This window comes from Dermacentor andersoni, chromosome 6 (assembly GCF_023375885.2).
Source record: "Dermacentor andersoni chromosome 6, qqDerAnde1_hic_scaffold, whole genome shotgun sequence".
Lineage (NCBI taxonomy): Eukaryota > Metazoa > Arthropoda > Arachnida > Ixodida > Ixodidae > Dermacentor > Dermacentor andersoni.
Window position 1 is genome coordinate 96,805,160 of NC_092819.1, and position 18,578 is coordinate 96,823,737.

The 18,578-nt window shown below is 46.6% G+C and overlaps 1 protein-coding gene across 1 annotated transcript; it reads left to right on the forward strand.

The window, feature by feature from the left end:
- The first annotated feature begins 8,172 nt into the window (after window positions 1-8,172).
- LOC126523016 (uncharacterized) lies at window positions 8,173-16,914 on the forward strand. The gene is made up of 4 exons (XM_055066665.1): window positions 8,173-8,226; window positions 9,590-10,897; window positions 12,941-13,139; window positions 16,579-16,914. Exons 1-2 carry the CDS (start codon window positions 8,173-8,175, stop codon window positions 10,583-10,585), a joined length of 1,050 nt encoding a protein of 349 aa, XP_054922640.1. The 3' UTR covers window positions 10,586-10,897; window positions 12,941-13,139; window positions 16,579-16,914.
- The last annotated feature ends 1,664 nt before the right edge of the window (window positions 16,915-18,578 follow it).

The following is an 18,578-nucleotide window of genomic DNA, read 5'->3' on the forward strand; positions in this document are numbered from 1 at the left end:
AGCTTCACGATGAGATTGCCCGTGGGTCAAGTCGGCTTCCGAGTAGTGCTGGACGCCGCATCTAAGCACAGCCGGTTCGGGCCAGAAGGACACGAGGCCGCTGACACCAGATGACAGGTTGGAATGAAGCCGCACTGTCTGGGCGCTGACCGTGAACGCTTTGTGCGCATTCTGCTCGAGTAATGCCGCATCGTTTGTTCTGCGCGATGAGACGCAATCATAGAAACGCTGGGCTGCGCGTCGCCGAGAGGCCATCAAACAGCCGCAACAGAGCTAGCGGTGTCTTCCGGATCCGCTTATAAGTCGACGGTGCTTCTTTCGTAACGAAGTGCTAGCCACTCAGATTAGCCGTAGAAGGCTGGACGGACTATAGACGGTAAAGACAGTCAAATGGTGACCGAGCATGCCAGAGTTCCTCTTAACGCTGTCATGTATACATATCCGTGTCGACCAGCAGACTGGGTTATATCAACAGTTGAAGTTTCCCAGTACATTTAAAATATTTTCGATAAGTCGCTAACTGTGCAAGAGTATACAGGTAAGCTTTCCGGCGTCCGAAGAGCGCGCATTGTGATGACTTGTCAGACATAACGTGTATCCTGAGTGGAGAGGCACCGCAGTGAGTGCCAATAGTGTTTAGGGGTACGAAAGGCACTGATAATTAGTTCGCAGCCGCACATTTCAAGACGACCAAAATTGATGTGGGACCGCGAATTTCTGGACACATATATGATGGGAACTTTTCACATCGCATCCCATTTGGGAATATTTTAGTTTTTTGGTCACCGGCTTTCAAGGACAACCGCATGGCACTCGTTTTAGCCCTATGAAAGAGTGGGCATCCGTGCGGCCTGACAAACCCGTGGCGACGACCCGAAGTAGTAAGTCAGAAATGCAGCCCGGGGCGAACTGCAATTTTAAATGTGTAAGCATTTCTATGCCAACCCAACAAGGAAACCCGTCCTTCCGACACGTAAGACGAATCTTTATACAGAACTTAATTTGTAAATTAAAATAAATTCGCAACAAAAAGTGTTGGCGGTGGTGAGTTTCGAACCTACGACCCCCCGCTTAGACGACGAGTATCTTACTCACTTGGCTGAGCAGCGACTTTTTTTTTTCTCTCTATCTAATACACGGGAGCAGAATCTTCAGCAAAACAAGAAAAGCAAAGCGCTACACAAATTTAAAGTGAGTGAGAACGCATTCAAAAGTCAGGCAAGCACATGCAAGCGTCCAATAAAGGCATCCAGTATGGCGCAGTTTCTTGTGCTGCTTACACAATATGAACGTAGGCAGCAGATTCCCGAAAACGAAAAAAAACGGCCGAGTGCTTCGCGGTGGTTCACCGTGTCTGTCACACATTCTACTGCGCCAAAGGCTATGTAGGCCAAGTATCATGAACATGTCATATGCTGGGCCACAGGGATCGTTAAAAGGCAACAACGGGCTAAACAAGTGCACTTGCAAAAGGTGAATATATCTGAACCATTATTCTGTGTCGTACCGGCGGTACAAAACCAATGTCAAGGGGGAATAGTTTCCGTGAAAGCTTTAATTGTTGACAGACTTGGTGACGGTGGAATAAAAGCCATTTCTAGGACCACATGTAGAGCCGACTTGGCGCATTGTAGACATTAGGAGTATTTTGATTTTGTTTAAATTTTATTCAAAGCACGCCACATCCCTGATGCGTTTCGACGGTCGCGGGAAGCGCCTTTCGTTGGGGCATTCGTTCATCGATCGAAATGACACCGATCTCTGAGGGCTCATGCGCTTCACGTCCCGCAACACACACAGATAAGCAGTTAATGAGTTGATATAGATGATAAGGAGGGATTAGAGGTTATATGGGTCTCATAACGGTTGATAATGGTTCGACGCGGATGGATCACGTGCTAAAGAGCGATAAGGGCTTATTGGAGCAATTCTGCTAAGTTTGCTAAGGACCGATAAGGGTCAGATCTAGTCCGATAAGGCTGATAACAACCGATAAGGGTTGATAAGGGTCAAATATAGTCCGATAAGGTTTATAACGACCAAAAAGGGTTTATACTGGTCGAATGAAGTTTCATAACGTTGATAATGACACCGGGTGGCATGGAGATGAGCAAGTGACAGAACGCTTACGCATACTTAGACAACTCCCAGAGTATAGATTCTGCAAGAACTTTTATATTTCGAATGCTAGCGAAAAGCGCGAACCCTGTCTTTAATAAACCGCATAACTGATTTGAATTACTTTCGTCATCTGAAAGTAGAAGTTGGAAGGATTGAAATTATAGTGTCAGCTTAACCCTGTTGCTTACTTCAATCCCTGTGTTGTTCCAAGAAAGCTAGCTTATATAGTAACCGATGTTGGCAAATCCACATGAATGTCGGTCCAATATTTCCCGCCTTTTTTAATGACAGTGCCAATATTGTTTGTTGCATGTGTAAACAGGGCCAGCCTTGGATCTCTATCACAGCGATCCAGCCAATATTCGATTCATGCTGTTTATCTTAGGCCATCGTTGGCCAATCAGTCAGAATGACACAGCCCATATTGGAACCACGCTGTTAATCTTAGGCCATCACTGGGCCAGGATCTGCCAATACGTATCGAACGTTGGCCCGAGCGGACGTTCCCGCCTGGGTAGATTCTGCGAGAATTTTCATATTTCGAATGCTCGCCAAAAGCGCGAACCCTGTCTTTAATAAAACGCATAACTGATTTGAATTACTTTCGTCATCTGAAAGTAGATGTTGGAAGGATTGAAATTATAGTGTCAGATGATCTCGACGTTTATATTTCAAAGCTAGAAAGTATTGCGAAAAGTGATGCAAAAGGCTATTTTTTCTGGAGAATTAACCCGCCATTTTAAAATTGATAACTCGTGCACAAGAACACATGTATTAACTCAGTTTATTGTACGTCATAGAGTGTTTAACCATAATAATGAAGTCTACAAGTTACGCGAGGCTGAATTTAGACTAACTATAGTATTTCAAAACAGTGCAGGAGAGACAATTATCTCTTCTTTTCGGCAACGTATTATCAGCCACAGAAGACGTCAGCAATTGTGTCATAATCACTGATTAGATAAATATTCCATAACATTTTCTAATGAAACTCAATCTAATTTTTTACGCTACTTGTTTCATTTGCAGAATTGAAGCTGCGGACCATCTCAAAACGTAGAAATTCTGAGACAATCCACCATTATTCTGATATATTCCTCCCCGAAATACGGATAAATGTCATTGGCGTTTTATTTATTGTGTTCTTAAGAAGCTTTCCTCAAACAATACGAGTTGAATCTGAAACACCGTCGAATTTTGTGTCGGAGTTTGAGCACTACTATCTCAAAAGTGAAGTCATAGATACTGACTTGAATTGTGTAACTGCCGCCCATGTCCTAAAGCAAATAAATCAAAGGCAATTGGTAAATCTAAAATGGTTTAATTGCAGTCATACATTTACTGACGCCCATCGAAGTTAATAAGGCGTTGTGGAAGAAGAGGGTGTCATTTCCTCTGAAGGCTGTGTTTCAATATTATGACTACTCCCACCGCCAGTAGACAGGCTGCCACGCAATGCCCAGACGGCGCGAGGAGCACATGCGCGTGTACGAATGTCCCGCGCCCACCTCAGCGAACATTTGAGCTGAACCTTCTCATTGTTAATGGGCGATAATCAGGGGTGCCTGGTGTTGCGACGCTTGTTTCGCGAACCTCGACCGGCGTTACTATTGGTATCAATCGTCACTTACAGCGCATACATAGACGAGAGACAAAAAGGACGACGAAGACAAGCGCTGCGCAACTAGCCCGCACCCAAACCTTGCTTCAGTTACTACTTGGTTACTATTCAGTCACTTCAGTTACTACTAGCGCGGCATGACAACATTTAGCCACGCTACCCAATAGTAACTGAAGCAAGGTTTGGGTACGGGCTAGTTGGGCGACTAAATAAAGTTGTTTCTCTCTCTCTCTCTCTCTCTCTGGGTAGCGTGGCGTTGTCGGCGGGTTGCAGGCGTCCAGTAAACCATGGCGACTAGGCAGGGGCGAGACGATTTCTAGTGCGAAACTTGCACTGTTTATTTCATGGTTGATGAAGGATGAAAAGAAGAAAATTACCTAATAAAAAAATACATTGCGGGGCCGCTTATGTAGGCCCGCTAAAATCGTAGGCGAGATTTTGCTCGCGTCAATGTCGCGTGACATGTACTGAGTCCCGTCGGGGCTGGGCGGCTCGCGGATTGTCTCCCCTTGAGTCGCATAGTTCGCGGAAAGGGTTCTCCTTCCCGTCACGCCCACACACAAAGGGGCCCGTAATCACTACGGGGCGTCCGCCATACCGGCAACCACTCGAGACACCTACAGCAAATTAGGGATCCATCCTCCGTTTTGATTGGGCATGGTCTTTCGATGATCCTTTTTCACGGGGTGTTACACGCCAATCGTAACAGCATCTCCGGCGGGGGAGGGAGATCCCGCCGCGTGGGGGCCAGCAGCCACTGGGCGAGGGATTGGCGTTTCAGCATCAAAATTTCCTTCAGGGGTGACGAACATTTGGTTTGTAGCTGGTAGATTCCCTGGAGCCGTTCATCAGTCTTCGTGGCGCTCTTGTATGCCTTTTCTCCCTAGTCCGGTTCGGTGAAACTGGTCTTGCATACCGGTCTCTCAACTTTTCGTCTCCTGCTTGGGCAAGCAATCGCTCCAGAACAGTGCCGGACCCACAACCACAAAGCAAGCGAGCACAAGGCCACCCTCCCCCAAAATACACCAGGCTTTACAAAAAAAAAATAGGAAAACCCGCTACTGCTTTCCCATCCCTTTCGCGAGTCCTCCCCCCGCCCCCCAAACAATAAAAACAGCCATTTCTCGAAAGCGTTAAGACGTGGTTACTAAAATCAGCCAACTATCAACTACAACTTCGTGATAATAAAAGAAAACATGAAAAAATATACCAACGTAAAAATGACACGGAAACCAGAGTGAGCATGAGGCTTTCGCTACTATAGGGGCAACGACTCAGACTGTCGGCATTGCCGTTAGGTTTACCCTTCTTATAGCGAACATCGAAGGTGTACTGTTGAAGAGCCAATCTCCAGCGCAAACACGGCCGTTTTTTGTAGACGTGGACTGCAGCTATGTGAGCGGACAGTGATCAGTCTCTATGGTGAACCTTGAACCGGCGATATAACAAGCTAGTTTCTGCGCCGCCCATACCATGCAGGCGCATTCCTTTTCTGATGCACTGTATGCTTCCTCACGAATTGAAAGCTTTCTACTGGCGTACAGTACGGGGTGTTCATTTTCGTCATCTCTCTTTTGACAAAGCACCACCCCCATACGCCGGTCGCTGGCATCACACTGAAAAATGAATGACTTAGAGTAGTCGGGCGCGTTCAACACTGACTGACTCGTTAGTGCATGCTTTCTTCAGCATACTAAAAGCCTGGTCTTTTGCGTCATCCCATTTCACCGTCTGCGGTTTTGTTTTTCTGAGAGCATCTGAGAGAACTTGCAATCTCAGAATAACGTGGGATATATTTTTGGTAATAACCTGCCAAACCAAGGAAAGACCTGATGTCCCGCTTAGTGCGTGGTTGCGGGAAGCTGTCTATTGCGGCCAGCTTAACCTCTGAAGGCCGACGATGGCCTTGCCTTATTACATGACCTAGATAAGCTACCTCCGCGCACCCCAGTTGGCATTTGGGAGCCTTGACAGTTAAGTTGGCCTCTCGTAGACGACACAACACGGTTCATAGGTGTTGCATATGGTCCGCCCATGATGAAGAAAAGATTGTATGTCATCAAGATGCGGAAGTGCAAAGTCCTCCATTCGCCGCAGCACCTGGTCCATAAGGCCAGAGAAACAATAGGGAGCATTCTTCAAACCAAAGCTCAGGACTTTCAGCCGAAAGGTTCCCATCGGAGAAATAAAAGCCGCAAGCCTGCTTGCCCTCTCGGTCAACGGAACCTGCCAGTACCCTCTGACTAAATCGAGTGTAGAGATGAAATTAGCACTGCTCACTCTTTCAAGCCTCTTCTCGATATGCGGTATTGGGTAGGCCTGGTACTTCGTGATTGAGTTGAGCCTGGGGTAGTCGATGCACTGTCGCGGCTCCTTTCCTGGGACCTCAACCAAGATGAGAGGCGAGGTATAATCACTCTTTCCTGGCTCGATTACACCTAGCTCTAACATCTTGTTTATTTCAGCGGCCATGACTTGACGTTGACGAGGTGAAACGCGAAAAGCTTTCGAACGAACTGGGCCGATGAGGTTAACTCGATATCGTGAACCGTCATATCGTGATATCGTCTTTAAATTCAAAGACGAGTTCCCTCAGTTCGGCCCTTTGATTGGGATACAACTCCGCCTGCTCGACTAGCTTGTCAATTGTCTCGTGAATGTCTTTTGCCCCCGTTAGTGATGTTAACTCCGGAAAGTCGACAGGCATCTCCTCAGGTTGGTTAAGGGACATGTTCACAATGGCCTCCCTCTGCCGGTAGGGTTTAAGTGGATTGCTGTGGTAAACTTGTGGTGTCCTTCGTTTTCCGGGCACCATGATTACGTAGTTTGTTTCAGATAATTTCTGAATTATGTCAGCCGGTCCTTCCCATTGAACCTGTAGTTTGTTTTTCAATGAGGGTTTCAGAATCATTACCTTTTCCCCAACTTCAAAGCGTCGCGTTCGAGCCGTCCTGTCATAGTATCGCTTAGCATTCCTTTGGGCCCTGCGCATTTCCTGCCCTGCTAATTCTTGAGATGTGTGCAGTCGGTCTAACAGCTCTAGCACGTATGCCACAACTGAAGGGTCGTCCGCCCGGCCTTCCCGCGCTTCTCGAACAATGCAGAAACACACAATCGGTCTCCGAGGGCTGATTGTACGCTCAAATATGCGCGCACACGTCGCGCTGCGTGTTCCGTCCACCTCAACGCCAGCAGAAATTCCGGCCATGACGCCTTAAACCACTTCAGCACGTCTCACAGAACCGTTTACCACGTAGAAAACGCGCGTGAAAGGCTAGATGGCAGTTGTAGCCGTAGCGTGGGGTCCAGTTTACGTAATCGGCAATTGAAGGCACTTGAAATCCAGAGATCTTGTGACTTTCTGCGTGCAAGTAGGCGTCATACAAAACAGACTGCACGACCGCGAAAACAAACGCCAGAACCTACCGCCGAGCGTATACCTGCCATGCAAAAAACCGCTTTCACCCAAGCCAGTATGGCGCTGCTCATAGGGGGCGCCACTGCGTTCACAATATGGCGGCGCCTACGAAAAAACAGTCTATACTGACTTGACTTTGGTCATCGCTCTGGCTTGTCGGGTCTGTATTTATTCATCTCCTTCTTAGGAGCTTCTTTGCCTTCGAACGCACGGCGAGTTGCATACTCCTCAGCGAGATCGGCCGCTCTCGTGATAGTCTCCACGCCTGGCCTATCCTGAACCCAGTACTTGATGTTTTCTGGCGGCCAGCGGAAGAACTGTTCTAATGCAACGCACTACATTGTCTTTTCGGCGTCGCCAAGTGCGCCCTCTTCTCCGAGCCATTCTTTCAGGTTTACCTCCAACGTACGTGTATGCGAAATCTAAGTATGACTCACTTTTGGTCTTCTCGACCTCCCTGAACTTTCACCTGAATGCTTCTGCTGATAATCTATACTTATTAAGCAGACTCGCTTTGACTTTATCGAAGTCCTCTGCTTCTCCTTTCGCCATGCGGGCAATGATATCAGATACCTCACGGGGCAGCAACGTAAGCAAGCGTTGCGACCACGTGTTTCTCGCGAATTTTGCCTTCTCACACACGCGCTCAAACTGCACCAGAAAAAGACCCTCCTACTCCTACTGCGTCCCCTCCTACTGCGTAGGATGCCACCAAGTCTGTCATTCTGCTCTCGCTTTCTCGTGCCTCTGTGCTAGGTCTTTCAGTATTTTGAGCCTTCAGAAACTCAATATCTAAGCGCCTCATTTCGAGTGCGTCGCGTGCAACACGGTCGCGGTTTACTTTGGCTGGGACGGCGATCGCACCGCCGGACCGAACAGCGCTAACCAGCGCCTCGTCGCTACCTCGAGACTCCCTCAGCTACCGAGGGACACGTTCCGTATCATCGTGAAACCCCGAGACGGTCTCAACGTGGCCAAATCCGCACCAGTGCAGGTTGAGAAAGCCCTCGCAATGGCGGCAGCCCTGGCTCCTCAAGACCTCACGGAAGACTCCATCTGCTCCAACGTAGCTCAGAATATCTTCATCATACGCCACGGTGCAACAGATTCGCATGAAAGATACTACGTATCGAGTCGCAGTATACCCGGCCCCACCTGGTGATACCTGCAAAGGCGTAGTCCGAAGCATTGACCTCTAGCTCAACGACTCCCAAAGCCGAGAACTGATCGTCACGAAACGCAACTCCAATGCCTTGGAGGTGAAGAGAATCAAGAACACCATAGCCGTGACAATCCTTTTCCAAGGAATGCAAGTACCAAGTTACATCTACTGCGGAGCAAGCACTGTTCGATTCACGCTGTTTCACAGACACATGGAAGCTTGCTACAACTGTGGCAACATCGGTCACCGCGCGGATGTCTGCCCTAACCCCAACACCACGTGGTGTCGGAAGCGTGACCTGCAAACGCCACCAGAAAATCACCATTGTACCCCTCACTTCACCCTGTGCGGCGGACCACACCCCACCGCCGACAAGGACTGCAAACGCAAGTTGCAAGTCCCTTACATCGTGCGACAGAGACGACGCCGCCGACGCAACCGACGCGGCCGCAGCTGCTCCCGAGGACCGAGCAGCGCCAGTCACCGCGACTCGAGCGTCACATCGGGAATTTCCGTAGCGACCACAAGGAGTCGCTCGGTCACACCAGCACTTGCCAGCACTATTAGGTCCTTTAACCAGCACTAGTGTAGGGTGTAGATGACGATTATTGTTGTGTGGAAAATATACACCCTAAAGGGCACAAGTGTTTTTAGAATATCCCGATCTCGCTTCGAAAAGTAATGAGGTTCCCTTTGAGTTATCATAAATTCTTTCTTTCCTGATTTCGTTTTTTCCTGTTAAGTAGTTACTCATGGCAGGTTTCTTTTCAATTGCCATCACCCATGAGATTATTTCAGCCATATTTCAGCCTCTGACTTTCCGCGTTCTTTGTTCGTTACGTCAGGGCGCCACTCAGCGCCAAACGCTGTAAGTATACGGGCTGCGTTTCCCCTGGCTATGGCTGGAATAGTCATTCCATGGTCACATGATGGTCACGTCATTCTTTGTCTGGTCCCCGACGCGGGCAGGCCGGCTCTCTTGCGGCGCTTCGCGCTAGGGTCGTTAGGCCTTATGCCGTATGTCCCGCGTCCGGCCGCCCCGTCGAAGCTACTACAAACTGGCGACAAGGTAAGCCGTTCTTCTGCTTACTACTTGCCTCTGCCGTTCTATTCCTGCTTCCGACATGCAAGACGCGGCAACTACGTCTGCGTCTCCTGCCGCCTCAACTTCCCCGCCTTGTGCTCGGTGCCCGGCATGGCGTTCGCAACCCATGCCGCCTTCGTTTGCGTTACCCGGTTCTCCTTCGGTATGTCGTGGCTCACGTAGAAACGTTCTTTTTGCACGTATCCCCAGGCGACCGAATGCGAGGCACTACAAAGCGTGAGGAAGAAAGCCATTTTACTCAGTAACTTGGGCTTCGAGGGCCGGCGTCTCTACTACGACCTGGCGTCGCGAACGGACTTGACAACTGCAGCTTTCGAAGACATTCTTCGCCTATTCGGCCGACATTATCTTCAGGGACAGGAAGCAACAACCCAGGGAAACCTTTCAGGACTTCGTCACCGCGTTACAAAGGCTAGCGCCTGCTTGTGCGTTCGGCGCTTGGCAAGTCCCTTCGCGACCAAATCTTGCAAGGCGTCGCATCAGCAAGAAAACGAGAAAGATTACTCTACGGAAGATCCCCCCTCACGCTCAAGAAAGCCGAGGAAATTGGACGAAGCGTGGAGCAAGTCGACAAAGAACTTCGTCTTCAACTCGTCTGTTCAGCGCGTCTCGACGCAACACCAAGATGGCGTCGACAGCCATCACCTTCCTCGCCTGAGCGCGCAAGATGGCGGTCCCTGCCACCCTTCATCGACCCGGCAGCTTCCAAATGGCGCTCAACGGCATGGCGGAAAGTCGCAACGTGGAGAGGCCGACCAACATGGCGCCTGGCCCGAACTCTGCGAAGCCAGTCGAGACATCGCAGTCCATTGTTACCGATGTGGTTCACCTCACCACATCGCATCCGATCCAGGCCGTCCGGCCAAGCACGTTACCTGCCGTGCGTGCGGAAAAGTGGGACATTACGCTTCAGTTTGCCGTTCGACGAGCCGAACGCAGCGACAGTCTCCTGCTCGAACGCAGCTTGTTTCCACTACTGCCGATACAGAATCGGTCACCACAGGCCCGTCTGTGCTTACGATTCAAGCACCGAATTCCCGTCCGGCAATAATTGACGCCGAAGTCCTCATTCCGAATACTACACTCAACTTGCTCGTGGATACATACGGTGTCGCTGATGAACAGTTCCCTGCACGAAGGACATTTCAATGTTTTTAGGTTTAGGTTTTCAAGGACACGTTAAGGTTTTCAAGGTGCACGTTAAAGGACCCCAGGTGGTCGAAATTTCCGGGGTCCTCCACTACGGCGTGCCTCGGAATCAAAGTGGTTTTGGCACCTGAAACCCCATAATTTATTATTAGTCCACATTCAATTGCTTTGAAGCCTCCAGTATTGCTTACCTTCTGCCTGTCATTCTATGTATTGCAGGAATCTCTATTTCCTCAAGATACATTCTACAGCCAAAGGACATCATGCATATTCAAGGGCAAATTTCCTCAGAAGACGATTGCAAGGCTTCAAAGACAGCAGGTGAAGACCCCCAACACAAAGTGCACAATTTCAGATGTTTAATGACGGATGCACTGGCTTACACATTCGAGATGAGGATGTTGGTGCATGCCCAATGATTTTTGTAGCCATTTTATTTTGGTGCGCAGCGATTCACATAATTTTGCTACCTTAATTCACTCTCCTTCGCAGAAGTGCAACAAAAAGTCATATTTTTTCCTTATAAAACAATCCCATTTTGGGCAAATTAATTGCTGGCATGTCTGCAGATTTTTTTTTTTTTTTTCCCTTTACCTAGATAGTTGCAGCACGTCTTGTATGTGTTTTGCTTGTGTAAAGTTATTGTCATCATGCCATTAATGTCTGACCATGCTCCATTATACCGATGTCACACGAGCACATTTGATTGCGATCAATCCCGATAGGGATCTAAATTCTCGACTTTGACTGGCTCCCTCTTCCAATGTCCAGCTTCTGCAAAACTTGTCGGAATTTTCGTACCACTTCGTGTTTAGATATGTTAGCGATTTTCCTCAACGGGATGTCCGAATGAGTCGGATTTGCGCAGTTTCCGCCATGCGATGGTAATTCCTTGGGACGCTCGCAACAGGCACATAGGCTTGTCCATGGAAGCCCGCGAGGATAACGTGCAACCTGCGCTTTCTGGCTAAATATGCTAGTATTTAGAGTGGCCCCACTAATTGCCTTCCTCAGTGTATGCATAGTTTCGTTTACCATCCGGCAAATTAGGTTACATGATTATGCAGCCAAGAGAACTGGGCTATTGCAACGGTCCATGTTTCAAAATAATAAATGAATAAGGGGGCGAGTGCACATCGTCTCTTCAAACGGGGAAATGCATCTACTGGTTAGTTCGAGCGTAAATGGCAGGAAGTGCTCCCCCCAAATGACTGTTACCTGGCGTCTTTTGAATGTGCCAGGATTGCAAAAAGGAGCCGCCGCCAGTGGGCGCTTTCTCCAAGACGACAGCACCGTCGAGGCTGCGCCATGTTCCGCCTCCTAAACAAAGCTCAACAGGAGTAATTCCGGTTGCGGTACGAAAAGCTGAGGTGTTAAAAGAAAACACATATTTGGGTCGTAGTGCTTTGTGTCTGATATGCATATTAAAAATGAATAAGCAGAGGTAATAATGCATTTGAAAATGTTCCAAAATAATGCAATGTGCGTCGCGTACCCCGTGAGCTCCAGTGCGCTTGCCAAAATCGAAATCGTGGCCTGTGCCCTGCGCTGAAATTGTGTAATTCTGTTTCATAGCTCTTGTCAGTCCTGTGGCATGGTATTGTGCGATTTACCTGAGTGTATATATACCGGGTGTTTCAGCGAACACTTTCAAACTTTTCTATAAGTTGCCTGTGGCAGATAGCACAATTCTAGTTCGTGAGCCGGTCTACTCAAACAGGCGGACACTACTAGCAAAAAAAAATTGAAATGCATAATCGACTAATAAAGAGAAATTCACTAATTAAGTTTAGAACTAATTATATTATGGCCCATATTCCAATTCACACATTCTAGCCGTGGCGTTTGCACGGTGGATCCACTTAGAACGAATTCTCAGGACGGCGCCAGTTTCGATATATTAATTCCTGAACTTTGTGCAGAAATGTCACTGTCACGGATCGAAGTAGGCGCTTGAGGAGCCGACGACAACTGACAGCTTTAGCTAAGCGTTAACTGCTTGCTCAGCTCAGACCCATGTACTCTTGGCATTTGCAAGCGAATGCTCGCGCACGTATTCGCAACCTACATCTCCCATGATATATTTAGCAGTATGCGAACTCAAAACTGTTTTTTTCTACATCAATTTTTCTCAGGCCAAGAACTTCAGCGCCATTGTACTTGTAGCTTAATGCAGCCAAATTTTCCGTAAGAATCCTTGCAGTGTAATGTACATAGCAAAGTAGTACAACCTGCAGATGTACATAGTGGTTATGTGCCATTAACATATCGCTACATATACAGGTGGAGCCTCACGTGTCATCTTTCAGTGCTTTTTTTTTTTCTTGCAGATGGCGTTGCAGAACGTTTTCGTCAACTTCGCAGGCGTAGGCGCTCAAATGCTGTCATTAGCAGGATGGCATGCAGCTGCTCAGACTGGTCCCTGGGGACAGCTTTCTACCAAGACAACTCTTTCACTAATGAGAGCGGAAACAGGCTTCACAACGACCGGTGGTCTCTCATTTGAACAATTCGAAAGGTTATGGAACCTGTGCCAATCCTGGTTCAACGGCCTTCCTGCTGAGTAAGTTGCCGCAGGCATCTATTTATTTGTCCTTTCAAGGTACCGCCTCATTGACATCGGACTTTGACTTGAACTTTGATATCTTGGAGTATTAATTAGGTCAATTTTTTTTCTGCCCGTGTGTTTTTCACCTCTTAACTCTCAAAGGTTTTTGCGCCAGACTCCGGATATGTCAAAACCTAGGTTTCAGAAATATCAGGAATAGAGCAACGGGACACCATTGGGAGCTCTGTTAGCACTCGTTTTTTTACTAATACTACTGTTGCCCAGCAGCAGCTCAATGGTCGAACCAGACACCAAGTCACGCTCCCAGTTTTTCTTTCCCCCTTCTTACTATCGCCACCTGCGCGCTTGCTTGGTTGATGGTTGTCGCATTGTTGTGTCCTCGCTAAGCAGTGGGGAGCTGGGAGTCATATTAATTCGTGAGCATTAGAAGGGGAGGGGAGGATGGGGGGGGTCAAAGTGGAAAAAAGTGTACCTGTACGTACAGGGCGTCCCAGCTACCATGCATCGCATTAAAAAAAAGTCTCCAATTTACGCATTGAAGATGGTTGGGCAGCAAAGCTCTAAACGACACGTAGAACAATTAACCACTGCGACGAAGCTTGAAATTATTCACTTGGCGACGCTCGCGTGCACTTTAACAAAGTTGTTAGCCTCGGACCTTTCAACGGCCTGAGACTTGGCTCACGCCGCTACTTTGCTACCAACAGTGTACCAGAGAGAACAGAAATGCACTTAACCATACTTTTGCCATGCCCCTTGTATGTGCGCTGCTGTTCTCCGAGCGCCGTCACTACACGTGGCCTTTCCATCACACTGGCAAAGAAAACTTCGTTTCAAAAATGGGATCTTAGCAGGCCATGTAATGCATAAGGCGGGTGACCGGTGGACCAAGAGTTGCAGAATGAGTGCCGAGGGAAGGGAAGTGCAGTCGAGGACAGCAGAAAATTAGGTGAGGCAATGAAATTAGGAAATTTGCAAGCACAAGTTGGAATCAGCTAACACTAGACAGGGGAAATTGCAGATCACTGGGAGAGGCCTTCATCCTGCAATGAACATAAATACAGGCTAATGATTGTGAGGACCAGTGACAGCATGTGTCAAGCGCATGATATGTGAGCGTCAAGTCCTTTGTTCTCCACAATCATTTCAATTTTGTTACCGCTTTACGTTTCAAGAATACCGGAAAATGCATTTTGTGTCCTTCTAAACAATGTACATGTTGCAGTGAAGAGTGAAGCCCTTTACCAACTTTTTGGCGCAATATGTTGGTGATTCCGCATTTTTTGTGATACCACAAACATACTGGGGCATGAAGATCAGTCATCATTAGAAAAGAGTGTCTTTGTCTTAATTAACTTAATTAAGAAACTCTTATATTAAAGTGCTATACACTTCATTTAAGGCATCGCTTAGGAGCTCACGTTCGTGACCAGCCTTGCCTGTGCCAGAGTGTTATTTTATTAGTTGGTTCTGATCCCGCTGTGAAGAAATAATTTGTCTTGTAAGTAAATTGTTGCAGTTTAGTACTTTGGTTCTTGCTGCAAAAGGAGAGTGAGAATAGTGTGTTGCGTGAGCAAAGATTAGCTGTTACATGGCAGTCACTAGGCTATGACGTCTTAACATTGATTTGGTGGCGACTAGTACTATACGCCCTTCAGTGTGACAGTGTTAGCTTGATTGAGGGTAGCAACCATTGTTTGTTTCGATAAAAGAAATGACATGGTGTTTCTGGCCTTTAAAATAATTTGAACTCTTAGCATCAGTGTAATGCACATAACCCTGCCTTTCCTTTTTATCTTTCTGTTCTTAGATGTGTTGTTTTTAATGTTACTACAATAAAATAACTGCTAGTGGATCAATGTTGCAGTCGTAAAACGTTTTGTCAGTCAGAGTGGCATAACTTGATAATAAATTGCCAAGCTTGATAGCTGTTCTGGACTTCACATATACACACACAAGAGGTGATAGCAGCTGTGAAATAGTGCGCACATTAACATTTAACACATATACAGGCTTTTAGTTAAATGCTTCGGGTTGCACACAAAGCAAGAGGAATGTGCACAAACAGCTCTTAGGAAATGCAGAAGCAAAGTGACTGAATGCAGCCCCCCGTTGAATGACAGTTTGCTCTTCTTTCATGCAATATAGGAACGCTCTGCACATTTGCAGCAAGGATTTCCACCTGGAGGAAGAATTGTCAGTACGCTTTAGCGAAATATAAGCTGAAATCACCAGCAGAGAAGCGCTGCAGTGTGCATTTCAGTACTTACTGCTAACCACCTATCTCCAATAATACGGCAGCGGTGCTGCCACCTACGCAGCCCGATCTCGGGACACAATCACATCGACTTGTGTTTATTGTGTGTCCTAGTAATTCATTTTTATGAACCTCCAAAATGTCAAATGAGGCATCTACTATAGACGGCACACAGGACCCTGTGATATGCACAGCAACTGTGCTCTGCATTGGCTGCCTTCTCACTGCAGTGTAGTGGGCAATGTACAGCCACAATAAAAAATTTGGTGACCATAGCACCAGAAAAAACTTAAAATATATTCAAGCACAGGTGTATGGCCTGGAATTGGTTTAATACATTATGTTGGTCAAGCACGTGGTGATACATGCACGCTTTCGGTTTCAGCCGAAATGCTCAGGCTGTGGGGAAAAAAAAAATGTAGCCCCTTTGGTTCCCAAACTTTTAATTGCAACTGTACATGCAGACTACAGTGCTGATTCAGCGCACAACACTATAAAGATACATGCAATACCTTTCTCTGTAGGAGTCATGGATCAGCTTTGGCGCAGGGTTTTCCGTGGTATGTGCACCATGCAGTCTGGACTGATTTGAAAAAGCAGTGCAGATCTATTAGCACTTCCAAACTTATGTGCGAGTTTTGCATGCCACAAGGCCTTAACAGGCACAATAGGGCCATGTCTGCAAACTTAATCTGAACATGGCAAACACAAAGAATTTCCTGTATAAAATCAAACACATTAGGTCACAACCGTGCCCTGTGTACAAAGTGTGGGAAGATATAGCCCACCTATTCTGCACTTGCACGCTATATACACTAGAAAGTAGGGCCCGAATGTCCACGCTTGACATTCACCAACTGTCATCCTCTGAACTAAGAAACTTCCTTGGCCCATCAGCTAGAACTGCCTGTGTATCTCTTGCAATGAAGGCACCATCGTGTTTTCCAAAATACACAGGTCTCAAACAGTTGAGTTTTAGGTGCTGTGTTTTGTTTATGTTGTGTATCAGTTGTGCACTGTGCTCATAATTTCATTTTTAATTCTATTCATCTGGAGCAGCAAGCTAGGCATAGTTCCAGGCAAATATCTCCAGAATAAATTAACTTTCTCTCACTCTCCAGTTTACACAGGGACCTGTTAATGACAGTTTTGTCCGGTATGCATTCTCTATTGCAGGTGCAAAGAAAGTAAGCTAATGGCTTACTCCCATGTCTCCCAACTACTCGGACAACTTGGTCTTCCACTACGCTATGGTCACTTCATTTTTCACCGCTACAGTGGGGGACTGAACCGGATCACTGTTGACGACTATTTCTTTATCAGAGGTGTTCTGAACGTGTGCAGAGGCTTTCATGAAAACCATCAGGTGGATGGGGACAATGTACATGTCGCTGTTAGCTGGCTCGAGTTCTGCCAGCTAACGCTTGCTCTTTCATAAATGATTTATTTTATTTGTTATGTGTGTTTGTTTTTATTTGTACAAGGAAAAAAAATAAAGGAAGTCAGAGTTGGCTTGTGTTTTGCGAGGGTGTGGCTGGATAAAAGTATGCTCCCACTTAGGAGTGACACTGCCCAACCCCCACCTCCCCTCCCTTGCGGATGCGTTTGTTAGCGCTTTCCTAAATGCTGGGTTACCCAGTAGTGCAATTCTCTTTTCCTAGCGACAAGAAAAGGCCACAAGTACTAAACAGGTTTGTCAAAACTGAGGCACGCGACAGCCTACTTCATGTCTGTGTGGCCCGATTACCCCTTGCATGCAGTAATGGCACCAAATTATTTCCCATTCATCAATCCATGTGCGTGCATGATTTTAGCTCCCTATCGATGTGGGGTGTGGTCCAAGAGAAACACTTGAGGCAAGCAATGCAACCCAAAGGATATTGCTGGTGTGTCACTATTCTCTGCGGATACACAGAGGAGTGAAAGAAGACATTATTCTTAGCCGGATGAGTATTACTCAATGACATGATGTATATGTGTATCTGCATACATAAAAAGCCTTTATATGTTTTTATAAATGCCTGCCATTTGTCAACTGCTTATAAGGAACGCATTCGAGAACTAAGTAAACGGTTAAAACAACTTGTTCGGGAGAGCAATTTTGGCGCTATGTTGATCTTAAAGATAAGCGACCACACGTGGATGCGAGCCAAAATAACGATAAACAGGTTGACAGCTTTAGTGGTTTTTTCTTGTCTGTTTTTACGCAACATAACGGTACGGTTCTGCACTTTAGAGATGCGTCCGATAGTTTCCCAATAGAGGATATAGTAATTAGTGAAGAAGGAATTCTTGCTCCTCAACATTAATACAAAGAAATCGCCTTGACCAGATGAATTGCCCAACAAATTTTTATATAGGTGTGCAGAGTGGGTTTCAAAAAATCTTTCCATTATATTTCACTCGTCTATTACTACCGGCTGTTTCCCCAGTCCTTGGAAGCATGCCAAAATCTTGCCCATACACAAAGGCGGCGCAACAGCAGATGCCAACAACTACCGGCCAATTTCCCTCACCAGCGCGTGTTCAAAATTACTGGAGCATATTGTATCAAAACATTTAATTAAATATCTGGATTACCATGTGGTATTATTAAGCCGTCAATGTGGGTTCAGAAGAAAACTCTCCACGACAACTCAACTTACAGAAATTGTACATGACCTCTACCAAACCATCAATTCACGTGGCCAAACCGAGATAGTGTACCTAGACTTTGCAAGAGCGTTTGACAAAGTTTCTCATCCTAAGCTATTACACAAAATAGATGCCATATTTAAAAATCCCACAATCACGAAATGGTTCACGTGTTGCCTTCACTGCAGAGAGCAGTATGTTCAAATTGGAAACTGCCAGTCTGTACCCTCACTTGTATAGTCTGGTGTACCTCAGTGCACGGTACTAGGTCCACTCTTATTTCTCGTATTTGTTAATGATATGCCTAATGACATCACTGTACCGTTGCGCTTGTTTGCCAACGACTGCGTCATTTATAACAAAATTCAATGGAGACAAGACCAAGAACTTAACTCAAATCTACAAAAAATTTAAAAATGGTGCGACGATTGGCAAATGGTCATAAACCCTGAAAAATCAGTGTCTATGTCTATTTCACGTAAAAAACGTACCCTTAGCTACTCGTACTACATTGATGACAACAAACTCGAGAGAACGTTGAA